The sequence below is a fragment of the Zingiber officinale genome, chromosome 8A, assembly GCF_018446385.1.
Source record: "Zingiber officinale cultivar Zhangliang chromosome 8A, Zo_v1.1, whole genome shotgun sequence".
NCBI classification, from domain to species: domain Eukaryota; kingdom Viridiplantae; phylum Streptophyta; class Magnoliopsida; order Zingiberales; family Zingiberaceae; genus Zingiber; species Zingiber officinale.
In genome coordinates this window covers 43,475,587-43,497,179 of record NC_056000.1, presented here as the reverse complement: position 1 = coordinate 43,497,179, position 21,593 = coordinate 43,475,587, and the positions used below count along the sequence as shown (strand labels likewise).

Here is a 21,593-nt window from a genome sequence, read left to right as displayed (position 1 = left end):
ATTTCTGTCCAACCTCTTTGGGAGACCCATAGTCGTGTCGGCTGAGCCTGAGTTGAATCGGTTTATGTTCAAGAATGATACAAAGATGTTTGAGCCGGGTTGGCCTAAATCTTTTTCAGATATTGCCGGGAAATCATCGATATCCTTCTTGGTTGGAGATGCACTCAAGCATATGAGATCGAACATCGTTGAATTCTTGAGCACTGAGAGGATTCGAAACTTGTTCTTGCAAGATATGGAGTATATGGCTTCTTTCGTTATGAGCTCATGGAAGGATGACACTTTAATATCTTCTTTGGATGAAGCAACCAAGGTAAACAATCATGTTACACAAGTTCGATATCGACACGAGAAAGCTTCTAATTCACCTTGCTTCGAAAATTTTCAGTTCTCGTTTTACATCATGGTGAAGAACATCCTGAGCATCGAACCGGAGGATCCGCTTATCGAGAGGCTGCTAAAAGAATACAACACATTCACAAGAGGCCTTGTATCTTTTCCACTCAAAATACCCGGTACAAGATATTGGAAGGGTCTAAAGGTAGGCACTAAACTCAACATACTCCCTTTATGGTTGAAATGTTCTGAATTTCTCGCTCTTCGATATCGTGTGAAAGTCGAGGAGAATTCTCCTTGAAATTCTGTACCAAGAGACAGAGGAGAGGAGAATAGCCAGCGGCGACAAAGGAGGATCGAAGAAGAAGGATGATTTCCTTGGTTGGGTGATCAGGAACACAGACTACTCTCTTGAGAAGATTGGCGACATGATGCTGCATACTCTTTTTGCAGCTCATGATACTTCCTCCAGGGCCATCTGCTTGATGATCTATTTCCTTGACAACTGCCCAAAAGCCATTGCAGAACTGAAGGTAGCCAAACAAAACAAGCTTTAAAAAAAAGATAGGCAAAAATCAAACTTATTTTGATAGTTTTAGTGTGTGTCTGAATTCCATTAGGAAGAATTTGCTGGTGTGATCACATCAAAGCAACAAAGCGGAGGGAGTAAACTGACCTACGAGGACTACAAATCAATGAACTTCACTCAATCTGTAAGTTCACTAGGAAGCCACGGTACTTGTCATTTTCAGAGCAGTGGAGTTAAGGCTCGGAGATGTTGTTGTTTAGGTTATCAGTGAGACATTAAGGCTTGGGAACATTGTTAGCCACATCCAGAGGAAGTTGTCTACAGACATCCACTTCAAAGGTGAAAAAGCAAAACACTGAACAACAAAAATGAAATTAACTTAGTCCTGCAAAGCCTTTTTCAGGTTTTCTGATTCCAAAGGGATACCATTTCGTTGCCCACTTCAGTGCTGTGCACTTGGACCCCGAGCTGTTCGAAGACCCTCAGCGGTTCGATCCATGGAGGTGGCTAATTGTGAGTGCTTTGCGAACTGTGTCTGTTCATTTGAGGTGGGTGGATTTGGACTGATATTGCATGTTGAGTTGTGTTGTGTGGTTTCAGGGGTCTTCTTGTGGGCTGAAGAAGAGGAGCAGCAGTGAGTTCATGCCGTTTGGTGGGGGAGCAAGGTACTGCCCCGGGGCAGAGATTGCGAGGTTGGAGATGGCAGTGTTCCTGCACCACCTCGTCAGGAACTATGACTGGGCTGTGGCTGAACCTGACTGCCCCATGACGGCGCCCTTCGTTGACTTCTACAAAGGTCTCCCAATCAGAGTTCGTAGGTTGACCAATTAAGAGCGGTTTAAGGAGAAAAAAAACAAGAGTTGAGAGCAGATTTTTTTTTAAAGTAATTCAGATAATCAGCTTTTACAAGCTGATTAATTTGCACAGAAATTGTCTACTATCATTTGCATAAATTAGGAATGAATGTAAGACATTTTGTGTACTTACTTAAAAGTATTTAATAGTTCGAAGTTTTATGAGTTCTTATATATTTACCATAAATTTACAACTATTTCATTTTTTTGGTAAAAAAAATGGAAAGAAAAATGAACGTCGGAACTCTCAAGAAATCTTAAGGCAATAGTGTGTCCAGAGGCGGGGCCCACAAGGCGGACCAATTGGGTGCGTGCGTGGTACGTCGTATCTCCGAAATCGCTAGGAAAGACGAAGGAGAAGTGGAGGAAGAAGAGGAAGACCGTCGCCTGCTCTCTCTCTTTCTCTCTTTCTCGGTATCTCTTTCGCTCTCGATGGCGCTCTCCTCCGGAGTCTCGAGCAAGTTCTTATTCCGATTGCGCGGCGGAGAACCTCGAACTGCGACCGCTCATCGGTCTTCTGTTAGGTTTCCCCGCGATTTCCGTCGCCGGAGCTTGGTCTGTCGATCGTCGCTTGCTTCAGGTATTTGTCCTAGAATCCCTCTCATTTTTATGGTTTCTATGGCAACTAATAATTTGATCCCTTGTGCTATACATGTTTGCCCCTTTTGCTCATCTCCTCATACGGCTGGTTTTCTTTTCGTCATTCTTCGACAATTTACTTTAGTTGAAAATCCTAGCTTGACTGCATCTTTGTCTCTTTTCAAATCGTAGCTTGATTATGCCCCGTTGATATGAGATAAAAATTTGTTGTGCATCAAATAGCTTTCTGATTGACTCAGTAGGTACCTCTTTAGGATTGAGAGCTTTTGTTTTTTTTTTCGAGGTCAGTAGTAATTTTAAGATACGGAAGCTAAAGTACGATAGCTAATTAAAGGAGAAGCAAGTGAAAAAGAGAAGAAAACGGTTTTCATGTTGTGAATAGCTTTTTCCTAGTTGTTTTGTTGGTATGATGGTAGAAACTGCTCACTTTAAAAATCCCTGTTGGGAACATTGTCCATGTTTTCCATGCCAACCTAACATTTTGAAAACAATTTCATCTTAAACTCAACAGTTGCAGATGGGAGTTAAAGACAAATTACTAAGTTAGCTACTTTGGCTATGCTGTACCCTAGTGATATAGTATCATATTCTTGTGATGGTGGCTTACGACTAACTTTTTCTTTCAAGAGTTAAGAAGCTATATCAATCTAATGCTTCATGATTTCTCTTATGCTCAGCACTCAGGTGATACTTGTTTGTTTTAGTTTCTAGTTGCTTTCTTGAGCATGTTTTGACAACAATGACTTAAAAATCTAGTTAAACTTTCCAATTCATATATATATATTGTCAATTTTGCCTTGGAGGATAATTATTACACTCATCTATCCTGCTCTTAACTTAGTCTCAGGTAATCGTTAATTGAGGGTTGGTTTGTAGAATAATACTAGTACATGTTCATTTTGGCGCAGTGTGATATCTAATACCCAATGGTTGGTAACTTCTAGTCAGAAGCAGGTCAGATCTATGTGTAGATTCAGGCATTAACAACCTTTGTGGGTGTGTTGCCTATCTGTCACTGTGGTTCACCTGTTCATACATAGGCCTCTCCCTTCCCCAGTAAAGATGTCGTTGTGTTCTTTTATTTTTCCAGACTAGGGGATCTTACTATCAGAATATCCTTCAAAAATCTTCCCATCTTTCTACGAATTCATAAGGCTGTAAAAAGTCTTGCTATGTGCCATATAGTTGCATCAACGAGGAGTGCGTATGTGGATGCATATAATGTAATCTCATCAAAAGAATATTTAAAATTCCTAGTATTGATAAAGTTGTTATTGATTCCACATATGTTTTCCACTATAATAATTTGTGATGATACAATTTTGATCCAAATTATGCAGAAAGCAGGGAACCTTCCTGACTCTGCAACCTTTCTTCTAGTTTCTTTCTAGTTACTACAGTGCCGAGTAAACTTGTAATACCTTTTTCATATCTAACAATTTGAAGGAAAACTGTTCTCTCTAACCTCAGCATCATATAGCCTTGCAAACTCACTCCCTTATTTCATTTGAACATTTGTATTTTTATTATTTTTTACTGGTATACACTGTTCTCTAAATGCATCTTGCCTCACTAATTAATATTTAGGTAAAAGAAGATGTTCACATGCTATATGATGAGTTGCTGATTTGTATCAAAGAATTTTAATTTAACTCAAATGGACCTGATTGCAACACAATATTCTCTTTTCGTGCAAGCATCTAAGTAATCAGGTGGTGATTTCCTCAGTTGAATTTGTTCGTCACATTATTAGTTCAAGCCCATAATATTGTTTTGTCCTCGGTGCTGCTCTGCCCTTTCCACTAATGGATTCCAGATGCCTATGCGATAAATAAACAATGGTGTTTTCTTTTACCTATATTCTTTATGTTGCCTAAGTTTTAATTTCAAAAATTTGCAGCTGTTCCACAGTCCGGTAGCGTTGCTCCTGCAATTTCATTAACTGATAAAGCATTAAACCATTTGAATCAAACGAGATCTGAACGCAAAGAAGATCTGTGCTTGAGAATTGGAGTGAGGCAGGGTGGATGTTCTGGCATGTCCTACACTATGGAGTTCGAAAACCGAGCTAATGCACGGTCTGATGACTCAATCATAGAATACAATGGCTTCGTGATCGGTACGTTCTTTCTGCATTTTAGTCCTTGAAGGTCTTAATTCTCATTGTTACTTGAGACTCAAACAGATCAAATCATAATTTGGTTATGTGATATATAAGCTCGAACTAACGTTTGTCTCTCGTGTTGCTTGATGATGCAGTATGCGATCCCAAGAGCTTACTCTTCGTATACGGGATGCAGTTAGATTTCAGCGATGCACTCATAGGTGGTGGCTTTTCATTTAAGAACCCTAACGCAACACAAACTTGTGGCTGCGGCAAATCCTTCGCCGCGGAAATGTAGGAAATGTAGAGTGTGTATCTTCACTTGCTTATCTGCATTTGCCACTGTTGAAGGCATGTTGAAACCTGATAAGTTGCAAGGAAATTTGGCTCAATGTTTATTTTTACGGTTCTTGTGCATCTCTTTGAGTTTTGTTCCGTTGTTTGGAAATGATATTTAGGTCCTATCGTTCTAGAGAACAGTGAAAATTTAATAATTAACTTGTGCAACTTTAATTATTTTAATTAACTTCTTTCTATTATGACAGTTTAATCAAAATTAATTTAATAATATTTGATTAATTTTAAGTAATTTAATTAACATTTAAGCAATTTTAATTATAATTGTTTGATAAACAGCACTGAAATAGTATTTTAGAAAAGAATGCACTTTTGATGATAATAATAAACATTAAAATTGAGTCCAGATTTTTTGTTTTAAAAAATATCAGGGATAGACCCCTTATAATTATAATTGGATTATAGTTATAATTCGGTCATAATTATTATGATCTCTCCTAAATTTCCTCCTTCCGATTATAATTTGAATTAATTTGAATTAGGACGGATAATCAAAAGCCATCCGAAGACTACTCCCGCTCAATATCAGATTATCTGACCACTTATCGATTTTAAAAAAATGTTCGATTATTCATTAAATGTTCGATTATTCATTCTGACTCGTACTATAATTTAAGAGGGATGATAAATCTTAAAAGAAATTATATCATCGTGATCTGATAGTAATTATAAATGATTGGTCCACTTAGTTTTTTGGAAACAGAGGATCTGCCCCCGTTAAAATTTACCATAAAGAGTTAAATGAGAACTATAGGAAGAGCTGGCGCTTCGATCAACCACCCGAACCTTCTCGAACCGTGTGGTCCTTTCGGTCATTTATACGGTCCGACCGGCGAAGCACTGGCGACTCGTATACCCGCCGCCAGTAAAGGGGGGCGTGTCCCGATCGACGGCTAAGATCAGTTCTGTTCATCTGAACCGCCGATCTCAAAGTCCCTCCGAGCCGATGGTTCTAGAAGAAGCACCATGGTCTCAGGGGGCGCTTTATGTTGCCCCCCTCTTCCCCTTCCTTGCGCAAGGGAAACCTAACAGCTCCAACGGCGACGACGACAAATTGGTAAAATATCGATCGGCGATTCGTCGAGGTACGATCGGAACCCACTCCCTACCCTAGATTCTTCGTATTTTTTATCATTTTCAGTTAAGCTTTTAACTGTTTTTCAATAGATCTTTCCTTTGTTTTCCTTGGTTGGTGCTTTCGTTCGTTCTGTTTTTGCTCTTAGCCAGAAATTGAATCAGTGGAGCGCTCAGTTTGGCCGATCTTGTAGTTAGATTTCCAGAGCAGTAGTTCAGTGTTACTATAATAAGATCTTTTCGTGTTTTTTCTGGACCAAGTGTGTTTTTTTGCTTTTGGTTTTACAATATCCATCTTACTAAAAATTGGTTCTTTGATTTGCTAACTGACAGATCACCTTTTAGTTTCGGTCTCGAGATTGCATAATATATATTAAAATGAGCGTTGTTGGATTTGACGTCGGCAATGAGAGCGGCATTGTTGCGGTAGCAAGGCAGCGTGGCATCGATGTGGTTCTGAACGATGAATCAAAGCGTGAGACTCCTGCTGTTGTCTGCTTTGGCGAGAAGCAGCGCTTTATTGGGACTGCTGGTGCTGCGTCTTCAACGATGAACCCTAAGAACTCAATATCGCAGATCAAGCGTCTTCTGGGTCTGAAATTTTCAGATCCTGAGGTACAGAAGGATATTCAGTCCTTTCCGTTTAAGGTGACTGAAGGGCCCGATGGGTTTCCACTGGTCCATGCAAACTACCTCGGTGAACTGAGGGCATTTACTCCGACCCAGATCCTTGCCATGGTTCTATCCAATCTGAAGAGTATTGCAGAGAAGAATCTAAATGCAGCAGTTGTTGATTGTTGCATTGGAATTCCAGTTTACTTCAGTGATCTTCAGAGGAGAGAGATGTTAGATGCTGCTACAATTGCTGGTTTGCATCCTCTCCGCTTGTTCCATGAGACCACTGCCACTGCACTGGCTTATGGTATCTATAAGACAGACTTACCAGAGAATGATCAGCTTAATGTGGCTTTTGTTGATGTTGGACATGCAAGCATGCAAGTTTGTATTGCTGGTTACAAGAAGGGGCAGCTAAAAATATTGTCTCATTCATATGATCGGTCTCTTGGTGGGAGAGATTTCGATGAAGTTATTTTTAATTACTTTGCCACTAAGTTCAGAGATGAGTACAAGATAGATGTGTATCAAAATGCTAGGGCTTGTATCAGGCTCCGAGCAGCATGTGAGAAGCTAAAGAAGGTTCTTAGTGCAAACCCTGTGGCTCCATTGAACATTGAGTGTCTAATGGATGAGAAGGATGTGAAAGGCTTTATTAAGAGAGAAGAGTTTGAGCAGATCAGCATTCCCATCTTGGAGCGTGTCAAAGGGCCATTAGAGAAAGCACTTGCCGAAGCTGGGCTGACTGTGGAGAATATTCACTCAGTTGAAGTTGTCGGATCAGGGTCCCGTGTTCCAGCTATTATCAAAATTTTGACAGAGTTCTTTGGCAAAGAGCCTAGGCGTACCATGAATGCAAGTGAGTGTGTGGCCCGTGGTTGTGCCCTTCAGTGTGCTATACTAAGTCCCACTTTCAAAGTGCGAGAATTTCAGGTATTAGATATTTCAATCTTGATTTTGCTTTATAATGATATTTTGCTATTACGTTAGCAGAGTTTCTGTGCTTCATTTTCCTTTTTGATGGCTAAATGTATTGGGCACTGGCTTGTTTATTTTTTTTATGTTGTTTTGCTTGTGTCTGTTGATTTACCATGGAAATGATGGGAAATTCCAGATGGCAGTTTGGCGGACAATGTCTTATAAAATGGTTGTTACGTGCCAAGCTATTGCACTTGCTTGGTATGTTTTTATGGTGCACTAGCTTCTGTAAATGGTTTACTTTGTATTAGCTGTTCTTTCAGAAGCTACTGTGTTGAAGTTGGACATTTAACTCTGTAGTATGATTTACAAACTTTTATAAGATTTGTTCAAATATCTCACATTAGGATACCTGTCTGTCTCATTTTATCATGTGTTTCATCATTTGACACATGAAACTAATTGTTTTTATTCTTTGCTGTGATAGGACAATTGCATTCATTTCCTAATTCATTTTTCATTCTTACTTGCAGGTTTAATATGTGATTTCAATTTCCATTTAAGGATAATTCTTTATCCTTAAATGGATTAAATGTATACATTTAAGGTTTAAATGTATTAATCTGTTGCAGTTCACAACTATCTTAGTAATTGGTTCTTCTATTATTTGTTCATTAAGATTCTAGTTTGAGTACTTTCTTTAATATAATGATGTCATTGGTTCAGCTTGCTTAGATACCTTAACTTTACCAAGTTATGCCATCGAACTTTTCTTGATAACTTTCCTTAGCTGTGAATGGCTCTGGATTACATGTTTACATCAAGGCATTGTTCTTTTTGCTGCATGCTTTACTAACATTGTAACTTTTTCTTTGCTTTCAGATTCATGAGAGTTTCCCTTTCTCAATTGCCTTTTCTTGGAAAGGATCTGCTCTTGACTCTCAGAATGGAGCTGAAAATCAACAGACTACAGTGGTGTTTCCAAAAGGAAATTTACTTCCCAGTGTCAAATCTCTTACATTCTATAGGCATGCTACATTCAGTGTCGATGCTGTATATGCAGATGCAGGTGATGTGCATGGTGCAGCTAAGATCAGCAGTTACACGGTAATCATTTTCTTTGAAAAGTATCACAAACAAGCATTTACATTTTTGTGTGTGGATGCAGTTCAGCAATGGATGAGAATTTTGAGTCTTTACTTCTACATCCTTCTCATGTGATTGTGGCTTAACATTGTGTGAATGTTTGCCAAATCCTTAAGCTTTGCTTCTTTTTGACAATTCTAATATTCCTTGCAGATTGGACCATTCCAATCTAACACTGGTGAGCGGGCTAGGTTGAAAGTAAAAGTTCGCTTGAATCTTCATGGAATCATTTCTATCGATTCGGCTATGGTAAGTACTTGAAGTGAGCAATTGTATTGTTGTTCTATTTACCTATCTTTTGCCATGACTAATCATGGTTCTACAGATGTTGGAGGAGGAAGTTGAAGTCCCAGTCTCAGCTGCAGAGCAACCACCAAAGGAATCTGTAAAAATGGACACAGATGAAGCAGCAAATGATTCCTCTAAAACAGAAACTGATGTCAACATGGAGGATGTGAAGACTTCTGTAGGCGTTGATAATGGAGTGCCAGAGTCTGAGCAAAGGCCTCCACAAATAGAAACTGATAATAAGGTTCCTAATTTAGTACTTATTTTCTGTGTGGTTATGTTTGACCTAAGATTTCACTTCCTAATTGGGCCTTAATTGTTTTCCCTGCTTGAATGTTCTTTTCCTCCCTAACATGTTTAAAAAAATTTTCTTCTGATATTAGTTTGACACTTAAGCTTAAAATCTTTGAGCTTTGAATTAGCAATCAGTAACATGGCCTGGAGTTTTTTATTCTTCAAATTCTAGTTTGATTCTGAAAATGATCAAGTTACCACTTATAGATTAATTAAGATCTAGGGTACCTATTTTATCTGTCTCTCCTTGTTCTGTCAAATCTGATGCTGGTAATTTGAGCTCTTTATTGTATTGGTGCTTTACTATTAAGAAACATGGTTATATAGGCATCATTTATCTTTATCAAACTGTGCAACGTCCTTTTATGCTTTTTTTTTTTTTAAATATCATCCTGGCATTTGTCACAGATTGACTTATATTTGAAGTTTCCCCAAAACTTATATTTGAAGTTGTAAGTTGAGTCTAAGATGCAGTGCTTAAAGTTATTCTAAATTTAGTGGATGACCAAGTTGAGCAATGTTTATATATATATATATATATATTGTGTGTGTTGTCAAAGGGAAGCCCTAGAAGATAGCGTGGATATATCTATGTTCTATTGAAAATGGACAGAATGATGAGATATGTATATAGGAAGGCATCAGTGGATCCAAAGAGAAAGAGACTTATAGGATCTTGGGGATATAGGGGGCATTGCCCCCGAAAGTGAGTTTAGTTCCTGACTTCTAGCTTGAGATTCTTGTTGTGCTTTGATGTTGCCGTGGAACAAATAAGAAAGCAAATGATTGACAGAGGTTCTTCAGTAAGGAGAGAAAAGGACTATAATGTAATATATATTTTAACAATATAAATAGAATAATTGGCCCATTGAGAGTAAAATGGATAATAATGTAAACAATTTATCACATAAATGGACACAAACTATAAGATATATTTCATATAGGTGCCTATACTTATATGTTTCTGTTGTGTCTCTAAACTTCCACAATTGCATGCCATTGCCGCATTAGAGTCGTTTATGCAATATTACTTCAAAGTTTTATGTGTAATATTGATTCTTTCTTAAAATGCTTAATTAGCAGTGAACCATCATAATTATCATACTCTTCGTCTCTTCATTTGTACCAATTTTAGTGTAATGTTCTATGCATCTGCCTAGGCCTTTTAGATAAGTGACCACATTACGCATGCAATAAAAGGTTCCCTTGGTTGGTTTGGGCGCCTAGGTGGGTCAAGTGGGTGCTTAACCCATCCTAGGTGAAAAAAGGACGTGATTTTTTCCCCTATAGAGTATTTCATCTCGAGGAATAATTATGGTTGCAAAACAGTAAAGTTACTTTTTGATGTGGTAGCACATGACTTGTAAGTGTTGGCTTGAACATTTGATGAAAATATGATCAATATTTTAGGTATTAATTATTTACATGTTACTAATTAAAATGATACTCTGCATTGTTATATTATGTAAATTACATTATATGATTGATAGATATATTATCTATGTTGAATTTTGAATTTAATGGATGGACAGTATTCTAGCATTGGATAATTGTAAGTCATTTTTATCTGGCCCTCTTTGTACAACAATAATAATAACAACCAAATCTTATCTCACTAGGTGGGTTGACTTATCTGACTCACTCTATATATACTTTAAATTTATATCACATAAAAACTCTTGCATATTCCATATGCATATGCGGTGAGCCAATTGCCTTTCACATGGAAACATCTTTAAATTCTTGGTCAAGGGTCTTCTCTCTTTTCATGTGTTCTTTTCAATTTTTTTCAACTATTCTTGGAGATTAAAGATAGAATGTTGGGCAAAAGTTTCAGATACTTCAATTATGAATTATACTTGTTATTCCCAGATATTTGTTGGTTACATTGCCCTATTAAACCTTATTGAATGCATATGTTTCAAATCCATGCTTATGACATTTAAACTTTTTTAACGCTAGGTATTTGTACCTGCATTCTTGGTTATATTTTATAAAACATGAAATATAGGGTGTTAAAATTAAGTTAACGCTTAAAATGATCAAAAGACTAGTGCATGAGGTGTTTTTTTAATACAGTTACTAATGCTTGTTTGTATCTGGCTAGTGTTTCCCTAGGTGATAATCATGTTGTTTGTTTTGTGTATTTCTTTTATTGCCTTTATTTGTTACTAATTTGGCTGATAACGAAGTTTGTGATGTGATACTGAAAGCAAGCCTTGACATCCTGAATATTGTTTTCTAGCAAAAGTAAAATCCTTTTATACTCTCCTATCTTTTCTTTTTCTTGGGCTCCAGTGTTTGTTTTCATGTGCACATTCTGAGAAGTGCTATTATGGATCTTTATTTTAATTGGTAACCTGAGATATTATTCTGTCACTCAGCATACATTTTTTCATTTTTACATATTGAGGTGAAATTTTCATCATTTTCAATTTTGATTTTTTGTATAAATTGCATTTTTTTATTAACTATAAAGGTTATGTATTGTAGGTTGAAGCAGTGAAAAAGAAGGTTAAGAAAACTAATGTTCCTGTCAAGGAGTTGGTTTATGGTGGGATGCCAGCTGAAGAACTACAAAAGGCTGTTGAAAAGGAATTTGAAATGGCCCTTCAAGACAGAGTGATGGAGGAAACAAAGGACAAGAAAAATGCTGTGGAGGCATATGTGTATGATATGCGAAACAAGGTAACAATATATATTTTTAATTCTACCGTAGGATACATTTGCTTCCTTTTCATTAAGATTCTAACAGCAAATCTACGTTCAGCTTTATGATAAGTACGAGGCATTTGTCACATCCCCAGAGAAAGATGAGCTGATTGCAAAACTTCAGGAAGTTGAGGATTGGCTCTATGAAGACGGAGAAGACGAAACTAAGGGTGTTTATGTTGCTAAACTTGAGGAACTTCAAAAGGTAAAATATTTGCTTTAGGCCTTCCTGTACATTGGTGTTTAAAGAACCCCTTTGCTATGATGATGGTTGTCTTGAGTCCAGCAAGGTAACCCAATCGAGGAGCGATACAAGGAGTGGACAGAAAGAGGTCCTGCAATCGATCAACTTGTTTACTGCATTAATAGTTTCAGAGGAGCAGCCTTGTCAAATGATCCCAAGTTTGACCACATTGATATAGCTGAGAAACAGAAGGTACATTACTCTATGCCAACTGTTGTTTTATCTGAGTATCAAAGTACGTTTTAGCGATGGATCTGGATCTCTGGGGTTTCCATTCAATTTGTCTTGGCTGAAATGATTGGTTGCTGTTATGGATTTGAGCGTGTGCTATTTCTGGTTGTTTTTTTGATTAAATTGTGCTTTCTTTTAGTTCCACTTGGAATTTAGGATATAGTCGAAGAAATTATGATGCATGATAGTGCTATTTGTTCTACAGGTTGTCAGTGAGTGCGGTGAAGCTGAAGCATGGCTAAGGGAGAAACAGCAGCAGCAGGATGCCTCGCCCAAATCTGCCACTCCGGTCCTTTTTTCTGCTGATATTAAAAGAAAGACGGAGGCCTTGGACAGGTGAGTTTTACAGATACCTCAATAGCATCTGAGTCTACTTTTGTTTTTGGCACAATGGTTTGTTATCAGTCGTCACCTTGGTGTTCTATTTCGGATCTCAAATTATGCGTTTAGATTCAAATTAAACCCTTCACTCATATCGCATAACTGCTTTGTTGGATTTTACTTATTGCAGGTTTTGCAAACCAATAATGACTAAACCGCGACCTGCACCACCTAAAGTGCAAACGCCCCCTTCGACTCCAACACCTGGGGATCAATCTCAAGCTTCTGAGCCACAGAGCCATGGAGGGAATGCTTCAGGGGAGCATGTGTCTGACGAGGGCAGTCAAGCACCCCCAACAGAAGCGACTGAGCCAATGGACACCGACAGATCCGAAAGTGCACCTTCAGCCTAGGAACATCAAACTTGGTTTCTCTTGTTCACTATTTGCTCCATCATTTTGGTTTTCAGCATCAGAGTAAAGGCTCTCTCTGAGGGGTCCTAAATGTGTGCCAGAGATTTTTGAATATCTTCTTGAATTCAGCAGTGTAATCACAAGAATTCTTACCTTCTGATCTTCACTCTCAAGTATGACTATTTATGAGATTCTTTTTTATCACACATGGAGCTTTATAGGGAGATCAGAAGATTTCAGAGTCCTCTTTTATGTGTCGTTGATTTTCTTATGAAAGTTGGTGAAAATTATGATATTCATAGTTCACAAATGCTTGTGCTACAACTAACTTCTCTAGCATTGTGAAACTTGAAATGATAAATGTTTCAATTAAAATTTGATATAAATTAACGACTTATATAATATAAATTGCTGTGTAAGTTAACTTGCTAAAAAAGATGATTTATAATTTTTTTATCATATAAAGGAGGGAAGGGATGTTTTATATCTATGAGAAATTGTATTGAGATAGGTTTATATAAATTGAGGTATATATTTAAGATGATCAAATAAATACTGGATCCGTATCTATGTACACCTCAAATGTGAAGAGTAGGGTATTTACGTCTGATGCAAGTTTCTACATTCTAGAAAATATTTCTAGTTTTTTTTATGTTTAAAAATTATTATTATATATTTTTTTAAAAAAATAAGACTAAATTTAGACCGGTGAGACTGCTGAATAAATAGAGAGCTGCTTTTTCCCCACTCAACTGTCAGCATCCCCTCCCCCCTCCCTTCTCTCTTCCTTGTAAATGACATGTTTACCCTTAAAAAAAAAAAAGCTGTTTCAAACAATTCACTATTTTCACCAATACTTATATTTTTTTAATTTATTATTATTATTTTTTAAGTTTTATTTTTTATTTATTTTATTTTATTTTTGTTAATCTATTTTTTTACCCGTTTTATTTTTTTAAATAAATTTTTTTTAGGAGTTCTCCAAATGTATTGCTCAAGCTAAAAAAAAAGAAGCTGTTGATTCATATTTTTTTATAATTTTTTATTATATATTTATAATTTTTTGTTTATTTTTAGTTATATATTTTAGGAGAGGAGTATTTTGATATGTATCAAAAATTGAAAGATGAATAATTTAAAGAGAGTGAAAAATTCTGATACGTGTCAAGAGTTGGAAGTGAGATAATTTAAAGGGATGAAAGATTTTGATATATGTCAAGGGTTGGAAGGGGGGTAATTTAAAGGGATGAGAGATTTTGACATGAGTAATTTAAAAAGAGTGATAAGTTCTGACATGTTTCAAGAATTAAAAGTGAAGTAATTTAAAGGGATGAAAGATTTTGACATGTGTCAAGGGTTGGAAGAGGGGTAATTTAAAGAGATGATAGATTTTGACATGTGTCAAGGTTGGAAGATGGATAATTTAAAGAGAATGGAGATTCTAATATATGTGAAGAGTTAAGATCGTAATTTAAAAGAAAAGGGTGTTTTGAAAAAATAAAAAAAATAAAAAGCAAATTTAATTAAAAATAAAATTAAATCAAAATTTAAAAAATAATAATCAAAATTAATTTTAAAATAAAATTAAATAAAATTAAAAAATATATAAGTATTAATGAAAATAATAATAAACTAAATTAATTAAAAAATTAAATTAAATAAAATTTAAATAAAATTAAAAATATATAAGTATTATGAAAAAAATAATAAATAAAATTAATTAAAAAATAAAGTTAAATAAAATTTTTAAAAAATAAAGAAAAGAAAAAGGTTAAATCTGTCATTTGACGGGGAGAGAGAGGAGGGGAGAGGGCTGCGGTGTCACGTGGAGGGGGGAAAAGCAATTTACTAAATAAAAATAACAAATAATCAACTATTTGCGACCAATTAATGGACGTGCACGTCACGTGCAGATATTGCTCGGAAAGTATCTGACTTCAGAAGGCCTTCAGAACGCGAAAACATGTTTTACTTTTTAGAGTTCCCCTCATTGCACCCACGTGATACCAATAATTCAATTGGTCCACGCAACTTTTAGGGCACTGGAGAGCCTATGATTTCCAGTATAGAATGCGGGTGCATCAAGTTTCTCACGTTAAACCTCCTCTCCTCGCCTCTCTCTCTCTCTCTCTCTCTCTCTCTCTCTACTCGGTCTGCACTTGCCGCTTCCTTCTAACCTCCATTCTCAGCGTCCAAATTTGGAGATGCGTCACGAGATCCCTAATTGATGTCCTTCTTCTACTCATTCTCCTCTTCGGTCTCTGTTGTCGGTTGCAGGTCGCCTGTTCGCTTGTTCATCGATTTCTAGTTAGCTGGTTCGAACTTCTGGTTGGTTTGAGCAGATTCTTTTTCGCAATTGCTAGGGTTTGCTTCCTAACCTTCTCTTGCCAGTTAGCTCCCGGATGAATTGAGCTATCTATCGTATATTTCCTTCCGAAATTTTGGTTCTTTTTGTCGATTATGGGTGTGTCTCAATGAAGCAGTTGCTCTAAACCAAAATTTTAGAGCTTGCATACTGATGGACGAAAATAGGGAATTTTGGACGTTGGATCGTTTCTCTTAAGTTGCAAAAAAAGGATTTTTTTTTTCTTTCGCTTTTCTAAAATTGGTGGAGCTAAAGATTTGTTGGACATTATGTTAGATATGTTCTGATTTTCTGCTGTAAATTGGGTAGAGATGACTGCTGACCTGATTTGATGAGGTTTAAAGAGGGAAGTAGAAATGGAGGAAGGCAATAGTAAATCGGATTTAAAATCATTGCGGAAGCTTGGAGTCAGAACGACGGGAAATTTGAAGCCTTCTGTGTCAGGGAGGTTTAGTCCTAGGAATTCTCCTCTCAATGGAAGGTTGCATTCTAGTAGAACCCGAAGGGAGAACAAGGCCACCTCTGTCAAGTGGCTTTTTTGGCGGAGCAATCTTGTAGTGCTATGGTTGATGCTTGTAATTTTTTGGGCTTACATTGGTTTCCATGTGCAATCAAAGTGGGCTCATGGTGACCATAGAAAGGAAGAACTCATTGGTTATCAGAGCAAGGCAGGTAGTTCTGGCAAATTAGCTGGAAATTCAATCACTTGGAATCAGGATTTTGTAACAGAGAATGGAAAGAACTTAACATTGATTAAGATTGGTGATACTCAGACAAAGAAAGCAAAAGAGGTCCCAACAAAAGCTAATACTACCAAGATTAAGATCGGTGATACTCAGACAAAGAAAGTAAAAGAGGTCCCAACAAAAGCTAATACTACCAAGAAGCGCAGTAGGAGATCAGAACGGAGACTGCAAAGAGCTTCAGCCAAGTTGAAGGGCATGGCTTTGGAGAATAAAACTGGCGAGATAGAGGAAGGGATGATACCAAGAAGAAATACTTCATATGGATTGATCGTGGGACCATTTGGTAAGGCAGAGGACAACATTCTGGGGTGGAATGGTGAGAAAATGTGGGGCACTTGTGATAGGAAAAATGAATTTGCTCATATTGTTCGGTCACAGTCGTTTGTGTTGGTTCTTCATGAACTTTCAATGACAGGAGCTCCGCTTTCAATGATGGAACTAGCATCTGAGATCCTGAGTTGTGGGGGTACTGTCTTTGCGGTAGTCCTAAGCAGAAAAGGTGGGCTGCTGACAGAACTCGATAAAAGAGGGATTAAAGTAGTTAAAGACAGGGCGCAGATTAGCTTCAAGACTGCCATGAAAGCAGATGTTATTATAGCTGGATCAGCTGTCTGTTCATCCTGGATAGGTCAGAAATTATCAAATTATAATCTATAATCAGAGTTTATGGACAAAAATTAAGTTCTATATCACTCTTTGATGTCTCGTCATCTAATATATTCCTCTTGCGCTAAATTACAATGAAACAGAAGGAGTTGTATGATTTAAAAAAAATTGTAGTGTCTATTGACTAAAAGATGAATTGATATGGCAATTTTCATCAGGGAAGTTTTTCTTTGATTTGAAATTAATTTTCCCCAAATCCCAATTACATAAGCATTATGTATGAAATGTAAAGTTGGATGAACTTGTAGAGAAATTTAATCATTAAGCTCATAAAGATACGTGATGTTTTGTTGCAGAGCAATATCTGGCACATTTCCCAGGTGGCTCAAATCAAATAGTTTGGTGGATCATGGAGAATCGACGAGAATACTTTGGCCGATCAAAGGATATGCTTAGCCAAGTGAAAATGATAGTTTTCTTGTCTGAGTCACAATCTAAGCAGTGGTTATCATGGTGCGAAGAAGAGAAGATTCATCTCAAATTGCAACCAATGATAGTTCCTCTCTCTGTGAACGATGAATTAGCTTTCATAGCTGGTATTCCATCCTCCCTGAACACTCCAGCTTTTAGTGCAGAAAACATGCTTATGAAGAGGAATATGCTAAGAGCTTCTGTTAGGAAAGAGATGGGCTTGAGTGATAATGACATGCTTGTTATGTCTCTCAGTAGCATAAACCCTACCAAAGGTCAGCGCTTGTTTCTAGAATCAGCTCTTTTGGTGGCTGAACATAATGCTTCTTTGAAAGCATTTCCAAAAGATGAATCACTTGTGGTAAAGTTTCCAGAAGTTGCTCACCGAAACACAGATATTCAGCTTAATTCTAGTAGCATCTCAATGCCAACTAACCAGGATATTGTTCTGAAGAGTAACATTAGCAGTATGACTACTAGGAAGAGGAGAAAACATTCAAAATCGGCCACTGTTCTTTCTTTGAGAAATGATATTTCTAAGAGTATCACCAGAGCAGATGGCCAAAAATTAAGGAATCTGCTGGCAGAAACCAAGGACAAAGTAGAGCAGAACCTTAAAGTTCTTATAGGCTCACTTGGATCCAAGAGCAACAAAGTGCTTTACATAAAAGCTATCCTTAAATTGTTATCTCAACATTCAAACCTGACGAAACAAGTATTATGGACCCCAGCAACTACACGCGTTGCGTCACTCTATGCTGCAGCAGATGTATACGTGATAAATGCACAGGTAACATGGGATCCTTCATCATAAGATTTATCTACATCACACAGGAATGTTCATTTAGATTATTATTGTTAAGATAAATAGTTGTTTTATCATTTATACATTATTGTTTGGGAGAACTTCACTATAGTTTTGGTAACACTAGCATCTCTTTTGGAGATTGAGATTTGACATGATTCTTCTTTCTAAATATCCAACTTTTCTGTTTTTTTTTATTATAGGTTCTGGGGGAATTTGCCTTTTTCTTTTCTTTTTTAAAAAAATCCGCTTATTCCTACTGCAGCATATTGATATCTGTACACTACTAACATTTTGAATTCTGATTTTGGTAATTGTTTCCTAGAGATCTTGTGCAATGAGATTCCTTGTACTACACAAGAAAAACTTAGAAATATAGCTCAACATCTTTTATGATCTCATTTGAGACCTTAAAAATAATTTACCAAGGATTATCTTCCATCACTTAATATAACCTAAAGAGAAACACATCACTTCTTTCCTATACCTAAAAACATCTTGTCAATAGAGTCAACATCTTTTCTAATCTCATTTGATATCTTAGGGGGCGTTTGGTACGCGCGTTTTCCATTTTCATTTTCTGGCAAACGCACGTTTTCTGAAAAACGGTGTTTGGTTTACGTTTTCCGTGCGCGTTTTCTAAAAAATTGACTATTGTTTTATAGAAAAACAGAGAATGACAAAAAGTCGTTTTCTGTTTTCTAGAAAACGCGCGTTTTTCAAAAAATGAAAATGAAACCAAACGCACCCTTAGTTTCTTAACATTACCAAGGATTATCTTGCTGTTGCTTAATATGACCTAAGAACTAGTCCAACACTTTGTCTGTACCTATGAATCCTGATAGTGAAAGATTTCACTAATACAAGTGATAGATCAATCATAGAACGCCTACATATTTTTTAGTGAAGATTCAACTTTGCTATTGTTTCTCTATTTTATAATCTCCTCAAGCATGGCATTCTCAGGAGAGAATGTCAGTAACCTGATCTCCTTACCATTGAAGAATACACCATATCTAATATTACTCAGTAGTTTCATTCTGGTACTTCATGAAGTTAGTTTCCCTCGACACTAAAAGCCGATTTGGAGAGCTTTGAAAGGTTACATCTTGAAACTGAGATCTCTTGTAGTCTCTCTCTATCACACTGAAAATTACATTGTTGTTTTTTTGCCGTGCAATTAGTTTGTTATAAGTCTAGAAAGTTCAGAAAACCACCCAAGTTGTCCGATATAGAAAGAGAAGATGAATATACCATTTGCTGAAGGTGGTAGAAGGATAAAAATTATTTGATTTGGCTAGAAAGACAAACTAATATGAGCTAGTGATCGTCATCTCTCACTTGTAGATTGGATGGCTTGCTCCTTGCACCAAAATCCTGGATCTTTTGTAGGAAATTGCATTATTATTGGACTACAAGAAAGGGAAAAATAGGAAGCTCATAAATGGTATTTCTTAAGCATCAAATAGAAAGGTTAGTGTGAACTTCAAATGGTTAAGACTCCAAGTTTATAATTTTTGTTGAAGTTTTGATGTTCTAACCATTAGCTTGACTATCATGACCATTTCCATTCCCCGTAATGATTAGGTTGCTGTTTGCTTTACCTTATAACAGTTTTCGCATTGCTTTATAATCATCTGATAATACGTAATTCATACACAGGGGCTTGGAGAAACATTTGGAAGGGTTACAATTGAAGCTATGGCTTTTGGCCTGCCGGTATTCTCATGTTTACCTTATCTCTTCATTCTTATATTAAATTCATGATCATTATAGGTTGATGCTTCTTGATTGATGCCTTTTTTGCTTTTAACTTTTTCAAAAGTTCCACTATTTGCATTAGGCAGCGTGACTATGTAGGCCTTCATTCATTCCAGACTTTCAAATTTCATGGCTCTTAGGTTGACCTCAAAATAGATTGTCCATAGTTGGGACCAAGATCAGACGATCGATAGGAAGTTTATGTATAACCAGCTAAACATATGCAAAAGGATGAGAAATTACATGACTTAATTTCCTGTTGGTTTCTGCAATCTCGTTGAGCTACCACGAGTGTCTGATCCAAAATCTCATGCCGGATGACTAAAAAATGATATGGATTATAGTTTATATCTGTAATTGAGAACTTCAGATCAGGAAGAGTTGTAGCAAGTTATATTGATCATTCATTCCCTTTATTAGATTTATTAGGAAATTCAAGAATGTGCAATCAGAATGGAAGCTAATCTTCAATTAGATGGTTTCCCTTTTGTTTGTGATCTAAGTTCGTTCATCTCGTGGCCTCTGGTGCAGGTGCTTGGAACTTATGCAGGAGGGACCAGGGAGATTGTTGAGCATGAAGTTACCGGTCTTCTCCATCCTGTTGGGAGAGAAGGAATACAAGTTCTGGCCCAGAACATTCAGTATCTGCTGAGCAACCCATCAATGAAAGAAAAAATGGGAATTCTCGGAAGGAGAAAGGTGCAAGAGAAATACCTGAAGAATCACATGTACAAGAGTTTTGCTAAGGTTCTCATCAAGTGCAACAAAATCAAATAGCAAAGCTGTTCAACTACTACACATTTTGCAACTAGAGATCTTTTCAATCGATTAATTAGACATTTTTTCCATTTGCAATTAACTTGTTAACAACCACGTGTTGATTGATTATTATTTTTTTTTTTGTACTCAAGTAGAATGCTCAATTATATATTTGAGTTTTGTCTGTAGTAAATTTGAAATACAATTTAAGCATATTTAGAGGTCAATTTCAAAATATTATTGGATGATAATTTTCATATTACTTTGCATAGTCCAATTCTAAAACTTTAAGATTTATTATTTACTCTGTCAGTTGTCAGTATGTTTACTGAATAAGAATTATGGGATGAATATCTTAGATCAACTTTTGAGTGTGTATAAGTTGAATATCTTAGATCAATTTTTGAGTGTGTATAAGTTGAGTGAAGGAGTATAAAATACCGTCTATCACCTTAATAATGGTGTCGATCTCCTTATTAATTATGTGATGAAATTTTTAAATATTATATTTACAGTTGACATTAATTTTATCTTTAGTATTTTCACCACCTAGTTTGCCTCTTTAATCTATAGTTTAACAATTTTCTATCCAATTATTATTAATTTGACAGTCAAAATATAATATATCAAAAAATTATGTGTGGTAAACTATAAATTAAATATTTTAGTGTACTATTAACATTAATCTTACTAGAGTAAGATTGATATCAAAACTACTAAATACCTTAATCGTCTTAGAGTATTCTAAAATTTTGATTTATTTTGAATATTAAAATTAGTTTTAATTGACATAGTATATGTCTTATACTTGAAATAACATATACTTTATAATTTATTTAATTGTAGATGATATGTTTAAATAATTTTGTATAATTGTTTGATTTTTTTAAAAAATAATTATTAAACTTTATAATTAGGAAATAAGGGTATAGATCCTCTAGTCCAAGATCCCTGGATCAGTTCTGGGTCCTACCTATTCATTAGTGGGGTGGATTATACCCACCTGTTAAATAGGTAGGGTCTAGTTCACCCTATCAATGTACT

General features: G+C 36.2%; 3 protein-coding genes across 4 annotated transcripts; all 3 read left to right on the top strand.

The window, feature by feature from the left end:
* The first annotated feature begins 2,014 nt into the window (after window positions 1-2,014).
* LOC122008711 (iron-sulfur assembly protein IscA, chloroplastic-like) lies at window positions 2,015-4,827 on the top strand. Its single transcript, XM_042564538.1, has 3 exons — window positions 2,015-2,299; window positions 4,220-4,438; window positions 4,579-4,827. Exons 1-3 carry the CDS (start codon window positions 2,152-2,154, stop codon window positions 4,719-4,721), a joined length of 510 nt encoding a protein of 169 aa, XP_042420472.1. The 5' UTR covers window positions 2,015-2,151; the 3' UTR covers window positions 4,722-4,827.
* A 1,360-nt stretch (window positions 4,828-6,187) lies between these two features.
* Window positions 6,188-13,242, top strand: LOC122008710 (heat shock 70 kDa protein 15-like). The gene is made up of 9 exons (XM_042564537.1): window positions 6,188-7,402; window positions 8,270-8,494; window positions 8,687-8,782; window positions 8,859-9,065; window positions 11,609-11,803; window positions 11,886-12,032; window positions 12,114-12,263; window positions 12,508-12,638; window positions 12,814-13,242. The coding sequence occupies exons 1-9, from the start codon at window positions 6,233-6,235 to the stop codon at window positions 13,034-13,036; spliced, it is 2,544 nt and encodes an 847-aa protein (XP_042420471.1). The 5' UTR covers window positions 6,188-6,232; the 3' UTR covers window positions 13,037-13,242.
* Window positions 13,243-15,158: 1,916 nt separating this feature from the next.
* Window positions 15,159-20,722, top strand: LOC122008709. Of its 2 annotated transcripts, XR_006119355.1 has the most exons (5): window positions 15,159-16,775; window positions 17,110-18,014; window positions 19,377-19,502; window positions 19,692-19,748; window positions 20,322-20,403. XR_006119355.1 is itself a non-coding variant. In XM_042564536.1 (4 exons), the coding sequence occupies exons 1-4, from the start codon at window positions 15,758-15,760 to the stop codon at window positions 20,565-20,567; spliced, it is 2,226 nt and encodes a 741-aa protein (XP_042420470.1). In that variant the 5' UTR covers window positions 15,159-15,757; the 3' UTR covers window positions 20,568-20,722. The 2 variants fall into 2 exon arrangements, 1 of the variants encoding a protein (XP_042420470.1); XM_042564536.1 differs by lacking the exon at window positions 19,377-19,502 and having other exon boundaries at window positions 20,322-20,722.
* The last annotated feature ends 871 nt before the right edge of the window (window positions 20,723-21,593 follow it).

What these genes read in the sequence shown, in the direction of transcription:
- LOC122008711 (XM_042564538.1), top strand. Translation starts at nt 2,152, where the DNA reads ATGGCGCTCTCCTCCGGAGTCTCGAGCAAGTTCTTATTCCGATTGCGC. An exon ending in TCGATCGTCGCTTGCTTCAG is followed by an intron (nt 2,300 to 4,219) that starts GTATTTGTCCTA and finishes AAAAATTTGCAG; the next exon opens with CTGTTCCACAGTCCGGTAGC. An exon ending in ATACAATGGCTTCGTGATCG is followed by an intron (nt 4,439 to 4,578) that starts GTACGTTCTTTC and finishes TTGATGATGCAG; the next exon opens with TATGCGATCCCAAGAGCTTA.
- LOC122008709 (XM_042564536.1), top strand. Translation starts at nt 15,758, where the DNA reads ATGGAGGAAGGCAATAGTAAATCGGATTTAAAATCATTGCGGAAGCTT. An exon ending in TGTCTGTTCATCCTGGATAG is followed by an intron (nt 16,776 to 17,109) that starts GTCAGAAATTAT and finishes GTTTTGTTGCAG; the next exon opens with AGCAATATCTGGCACATTTC. An exon ending in CTATGGCTTTTGGCCTGCCG is followed by an intron (nt 19,749 to 20,321) that starts GTATTCTCATGT and finishes CCTCTGGTGCAG; the next exon opens with GTGCTTGGAACTTATGCAGG.
- LOC122008710 (XM_042564537.1), top strand. Translation starts at nt 6,233, where the DNA reads ATGAGCGTTGTTGGATTTGACGTCGGCAATGAGAGCGGCATTGTTGCG. An exon ending in TCAAAGTGCGAGAATTTCAG is followed by an intron (nt 7,403 to 8,269) that starts GTATTAGATATT and finishes CTTTGCTTTCAG; the next exon opens with ATTCATGAGAGTTTCCCTTT. An exon ending in TTTCTATCGATTCGGCTATG is followed by an intron (nt 8,783 to 8,858) that starts GTAAGTACTTGA and finishes ATGGTTCTACAG; the next exon opens with ATGTTGGAGGAGGAAGTTGA.